Source organism: Delphinus delphis, chromosome 9 (genome assembly GCF_949987515.2).
Source record: "Delphinus delphis chromosome 9, mDelDel1.2, whole genome shotgun sequence".
Classification (NCBI taxonomy): domain Eukaryota; kingdom Metazoa; phylum Chordata; class Mammalia; order Artiodactyla; family Delphinidae; genus Delphinus; species Delphinus delphis.
The window spans coordinates 36,009,493-36,016,114 of NC_082691.1; the positions used below are offsets into that span (position 1 = coordinate 36,009,493).

Genomic DNA, 6,622 nt, shown 5'->3' on the forward strand with positions numbered 1-6,622 from the left:
CATGAAACGGTTATTCTCTGCCAACTCGTTCCAAAAAGGAAAAAAAAAAAAAAAAAAAAAGTCTAGCATTGAAAAGATGGGGTTCTCGTCCACGGCAGCGTCCCTTCCTTTCCAGCTCGCCAACTTTTCTTGCTTCCGACTTGACAGAATCTACATTAACACCCTCTTCGGGGCTCTTCACTGTGACTTATTAGATAGAAACGCTTAAAATGTCAGTGTCCAAACGATTGGAATGCGTTTGGGGAGCGCGGAACAGGCTCACTGGACCTCCTAGGAGTGGGGAGTGGAGTGGGAAAGGGGACTCTCGCAACCATCAGACCCGCGTGTCCAGGCAATGTTGAGCCCCCGTCTCACTCTCTCAGAGCCGACCTTTAGAGGTCACAATGCAGGGCCTTATCTGGGAGTGGGGTGGGGATGAAACGGCCACAGGAACTCCACCTTGGGCTAGCAGCACGGGCAATCAGGGCCGCGGCGAAGACCCCGCGTTGCCCCACTCCGGCCCTGCTGCCTTCTCCAAGGACAGGACTGCCTTCCGCGGGAGAATGAACGTCTGCCTCTTTCTAGCACCTTCGGAGGTGTAGTCCTTTGGGTGTTGGGAAACGTCAGATCGAGACACTGTGGAGGGAACAGAAAGGCCCAGATGCTTCTCGAGGAAGGGTGAGAGAATAGGCCGGGGCGCAGTTCTGCAGTCCCCTGCGCGGCCACGTCTTCAGAAACGCCCACGACCTCAGGACCAGCCACGGTGGTTTGGCCCTTGGGACTCGAGGGGCCCGTCTGGCTGACCATCGGGTGGGCTCCGCCGTTGCCGGCATTCTTGCCAGTCACCCCCGCCCCAGCAGTCCCAAATCGCGCCACGGACCTAGAGGGTACTGAGGCGAGATGAGACTTCACCCACTGCGTAGAAGCTGTTGCCGCCGCTGCTGTCACAGCCACTCCGGGAGGGGCCGACAAGGCGGCGGGAATGGTACCCTCCGGCCGCTTCCCCGGGCTGCGTTCGGGTGCGGGGTCGCGGCCCGCTTGCTCCGGCGCGGAAAGAAATTGCCCCGCGCCCGCGGGAAGAGGGTGGCGGGGAGGGAAGGGGGAGGGCAGCAAGGAGGCGGGCAGAGGGGCCGGCCGCCTGGGCCAGGTCGTTTTTGAATGGTTTGGGAGGACGAATTGTTAGACCCCGAGGAACGGGGGTGGGGACGGAGAAGGGGGGCTGGAAAGCGGAAACTTTCCTATAAAACTTCGAAAAGTCCCTCCTCCCCACGTCAGGCCAATGACACTGCTGCCCCCAAACTTTCCGCCTGCACGGAGGTATAAGAGCCTCCAAGTCGGCAGCTTTCGCCCAACTCCCAGACACCTCGCGGGCTCGCCGGCACCGGCAGCGTTTCCAGGAGGCAGAGCCGGGTGTGCGTGCGGCCGTTGGGCGCTTTCTTTTTGGACCTCGGGGCCATCCACACCGTCCCCTCCCCCTCCCGCCTCCCTCCCCGCCTCCCCCGCGCGCCCTCCCCGCGGAGATCCTCCCTGTCCCTCCTCCCGCTCCCTCCTCCGCGGTCCGCACCGCCCGGGCCGGCGCCGTGCGCGAGGGAAGCTGGCGGGCTGAGGCGCCAGGCTCTCCTCCTCTTCCCCGGGCCGCCCTTCTGCCCCGGGCCTGCGAGGCCGCGCGTTGCCGCCCGAGAGATGATGCAGGACGTGTCCAGCTCGCCAGTCTCGCCGGCCGACGACAGCCTGAGCAACAGCGAGGAGGAGCCGGACCGGCAGCAGCCGCCGAGCGGCAAGCGCGGGGGGCGCAAGCGGCGCAGCAGCCGGCGCAGCGCTGGGGGCGGCGCGGGGCCCGGTGGGGCCGCGGGCGGGGGCGTCGGAGGCGGCGAGGAGCCTGGCAGCCCAGCCCAAGGCAAGCGCGGCAAGAAGTCTGCGGGCTGCGGCGGCGGCGGCGCCGGTGGCGGCGGCGGCGGCAGCAGCAGCGGCGGCGGGAGTCCGCAATCCTACGAGGAGCTGCAGACGCAGCGGGTCATGGCTAACGTGCGGGAGCGCCAGCGCACGCAGTCGCTGAACGAGGCATTCGCCGCGCTGCGGAAGATCATCCCCACGCTGCCTTCGGACAAGCTGAGCAAGATCCAGACCCTCAAGTTGGCGGCCAGGTATATCGACTTCCTCTACCAGGTCCTACAGAGCGACGAGCTGGACTCCAAGATGGCAAGCTGCAGCTATGTGGCCCACGAGCGGCTCAGTTACGCCTTCTCGGTCTGGAGGATGGAGGGGGCCTGGTCCATGTCCGCGTCCCACTAGCAGGCGGAGCTCCCCACCCCCTCGGCAGGGCCGGAGACCTAGGTAAGGACCCGGCGCCTCTGCGCCCCTTCGCCGCTCAGGTGGCAGACCGACTGACGGCCGGGCCGCGGCTCCCTGTCCGCCTCGCCTTCCTCCCCGTCTCCTACTCCCCTCTCAACCTTCCCACCCCACCTGGCACCGCCACCTCATCTCCCGAGCGTCCCTGGAAGGCAGCTTAGTCCCCGCTAGGGAGAGAGGGATGCGCCCTTGTGAGGGGTGTGCGTGTGCGTGAGTGCGCGTGACAGGAGGGAAGACGGAGAAAGAGTCGAGGGTCATGGATAAGGACAGTCTTGCCAGCGCCTCCCTTTCTTTCGGCTTTAAGTTTTCGTTCTCCTTAAAACAAATGTTTCCAAATTCCACCTCCTCCTCCATTCCGCCCACCCACTTCCTCTTGCCCTTGGGCTGAAATCCTTCCAGGTTGTTCAGCGTAATTTCTCCGTGGTGGTGATAAGAACAGTGCTCACTAGTCTTAGAAAACAGCCACAGAGACCTAAACAATAACCAACTTTCCCCCTCTGGGTTTTTGCAGATGTCATTGCTTCCAGAGAAGGAGAAAATGGACAGTCTAGAGACTCTGGAGCTGGATAATTAAAAATAAATATATATGCCAAAGGTTTTCTTGGAAATTAGAAGAGCAGAATCCAAATTCAAAGAAACAGGGCGTGGGGCGCACTTTTAAAAGAGAAAGCGAGACAGGCCCGTGGACAGTGATTCCCGGACGGGCAGCGGCACCATCCTCACACCTCTACATTCTGATAGAAGTCTGAACAGTTTGTTTGTGTTCCTTTTTTTTTTTTTTTTTTGACGAAGAATGTTTTTATTTTTATTTTTTCATGCATGCATTCTCAAGAGGTCGTGCCAATCAGCCACTGAAAGGAAAGGCATCATTATGGACTTTCTCCATTTTAAAATGGTAACAATCAGAGGAATTTTAAGAACACCTTTAGAAATAAAAATACTGGGATCAAACTGACTTGCAAAATCACAGTCAGTTAATTCCTTTTTTCATTCTTCCTCTGAGGGAAAAAAAAAACTTAAAATACAAAAACAACATTCTATTTATTTATTGATGACCCATGGTAAAATGCAAATAGATCCGGTGTCTAAATGCATTCATATTTTTATGATTGTTTTGTAAATATCTTTGTATATTATTTTTCTGCAATAAATAAATATGGTTGAAAATTGTCAGAACCTTAAAGTTTGGTCTATATTTTTAAAGGATTAAGTTGGAGGTAAAGACCTGCTTGTTTAACTCTGGAGACACCCAAGAGGGTGAGGGAGCACTAATATAAACAAAGCAGTGAAAAACTCAAAACTAGTTACTGACAGGTACAGGCATGTTATTTAGAAAGACAGCTTTATCGTTATTCCTGTTGGTGTTCAGTGGACTTAGCATCTCCCCTTCATCTCTTATCAGGTCCCCAGACAGCAAAAACTTAAGAGTTATTCACCTCTCTTGCTTATATTTTGAGAAGGCAGCTGTAAAACAGTTAAATGCAAATAAGCACTACGAACTCAGCACTATTTTCTCTTTGTTTTTGTCATGATTTCTACTCTTTATAAGGATTTTTAAATAATAGGTTTATTTCAGTGAAGGGATGCATAAAGTGTTATCAAAATTACCTGTCTATACACACATATAAATGAACACAAATGTATAGAAAATAAAGTTTAATTTGGCATGACAGAGAATTCCATTTATAAAGTAATTCGCTTAACTCTTCTTTCATGAATGAGAATGACATTTAATGTCAAGTTTGCTAAGAAGACAAGCCAAAGTTAAGAATATTTTCCCATGTTGATGTTGTCCATTTGGGAAGCATGCTCCTTTAAAAGTAAAGTACATACAGCTATGGAGTAGAACACAATAAAGAACCTGAACTTTCAGTATCTTCGGTAACTATTGGAACAGTTACAATTTTAAATGCTATAGCTATTCATTTTCTAGTCAGTTCATTAGCAAATATATTTTATCCAAAATTACACAGAATTTTTCCCTCATTACTTACATGTATACAAAATCTGATTTATTAGTTAAGTAAAGGAATAACAGGGACAAATATTGCTTGATTTTTAATTTCATTCTGGTCATTTCTGGGCCAAAAAAAATACTGGGTTTTATAATGAATAACATTAAAAATAGTGACTTTGTATCCCTAAGTTCTTAACTTTTGAATTCAGTTTATTGCCTTCAAGTATAATTAGGGATGCTTTCAAACTGGCAAATAATTTTGCTGCCTAATTCAAATAATGACTGTGGCAAATAAGTGTATGAATCCAAACAGATAGTGTTTGCTCAGCCCAGGTTGAGGTTATTATATTGCCTGAAGGTTTTTTCCCCCTCTCCACACATCATAGAATGCTGACATAACAATATTGTAAATTTATTATTGTATTTTAGACCATGTTTTACAATAAGGAGCCTGTAGAATTTACTTATGTTAAAAGATCAGTGAAAGCTTAGGGAAATAATTTTTTAGATTTTGATAGTCCTTTACAAAATAACAAGACGGAAACATTATTTGTGGAGTGTGTGAGTGTGTGTGTGTGTGTATGTGTGTGTGTGTGTGTGTGTGTAGAGCAGAAATGTAAAGAGGGTGCCCTAGAAGGATGAGGGAGATCATCAAGATGGTAATTCTCTCTTTTGTGTGTGTCATTGAACCACCTCCATTTTCTAAATTGTTCATGGAGGAATCTTGTTACTAGCTTGGCCTGACTATTTGATATTTCAGATTTCTTGGTGTACATCAGAATGGAGCTGACCATCCTTGCTGACAAGGTAATTTCTATCTTAACCTCTGATGATGTAGACACTAGAAGTTTCAAAAAAGGTAGCCTTCCTTTTGCCTTTTTTTTCTTTGTGTGTGTTTGTGTGTGTGTGTGTTGTTCTCTCCACTTTTCACATAAGAGAAAAGACTTGGAAGAAAATCAAATGCCACATTTATGTTGCGTAATACTAAATACTAAACTGAAGGTAATATTTTCCCCGAGATTTTCAGATAAATAAATGAATGAAAGAAAGGTGGTGAATAGTTTTACTTTGAATGAGAAGGATTCATGGTGGAAAATATTAACTATTAGAATACAATTTTCAGCTTGCCAGACTATATCTGTATTCCCAACCTTCCCCACCCCATACACACCACAGTGCCAATTCTTTTTTAGAACAGAAACGAAGCACCTGTGTTTCTATCAATATTTCCTATTTTCATTTTATTTCATTTTATCTTTACTACCTATTCTTATTTAAAGGACATTTAGGATGAATTACCTCTGTTTCAGAAGTGAGAATTTAATACGATTTCTGGACCCAGGAATCTTTACCCTTTAGCCAGAGTGTATTCACTGAAGGGAAAGTATTGTATTAAATTGTCTTGGGTGAATTCTAAACAATTGAATGTTTCCTTTACTGTGCACGTAATTTTTTAATCTTGCTTTTAATTTCGTTGGATTGACAGCCTTCAGTCATAAGAAAGCAGTAAATTTTTGTTCCCATTACACACATTTCCCCTCTTTGTGCACACACTTGCTAACAAGCACATGCACAGATGATAATTCATGCACAGTTGCAGGTACCCTCCCCAAAGTGGAACATATTAATAAAATAACGTCAAAGAGCAGAAACTCACACAACGTGTGTACTTTTCCCCCACACTCAGCAACCGACACAAGCTTCTTGCTCCTTCGGTCCTCAGGCTCATATTCATAATGGAGCTTTTTAAGGGACATTTGGCCTCTTGCAAAAAAGTAGAGCATTTTGCACATTCCACGGTTTGGCAGACTCAGAGCTGGTTATTTTCTCTAGACCGGTATCAAGTTCTTCTCAGGCATATGATTTCACTTGAAGTCCTGCCCAGGAATCCTTCAAAGTGAGCGTTTGTCCCGCTCTCATGATGTCAGGCGGTTTTCCCTGCATCTGTAATTTGAAGAAAAACAAACCAACCTGCGGGGAACAAACGCCACGGAAACCCAAACAGAACTCCGTGGGGAGCGGGAGTCTCACCTGCGGCGAGCGCGGGAGGGGGCGCGGGCCCGGACTCCCCTGCGTGGGTGGCGGGCGGCCGCACGGTGGGGAGAGTGACCGTGTCCGTGGCCTCCTGGGACAGCGCGGACGGCCCCAGCCCCGGGCCCAGCGTCAGGCCGCTGCGCGGAGGAGGCAGCTCCAACTGTCAGCAGTAGCAAGGGCAGCGGCAGCAAGAGAGTCAGGCAAAGGCCCAACCTCATATTTCCAAAGACAGGACCGCATTAGCGACAAACAGGGGTCGGGAGAGGGATCCACGCGGGCCACTTTTCCAGAATTTTCTACCGG

At 49.2% G+C, this 6,622-nt stretch overlaps 1 protein-coding gene across 1 annotated transcript; it reads left to right on the plus strand.

The window, feature by feature from the left end:
* The first annotated feature begins 1,527 nt into the window (after positions 1–1,527).
* TWIST1 (twist family bHLH transcription factor 1) lies at positions 1,528–3,495 on the plus strand. The gene is made up of 2 exons (XM_060019877.1): positions 1,528–2,313; positions 2,840–3,495. Exon 1 carries the CDS (start codon positions 1,663–1,665, stop codon positions 2,269–2,271), a length of 609 nt encoding a protein of 202 aa, XP_059875860.1. The 5' UTR covers positions 1,528–1,662; the 3' UTR covers positions 2,272–2,313; positions 2,840–3,495.
* The last annotated feature ends 3,127 nt before the right edge of the window (positions 3,496–6,622 follow it).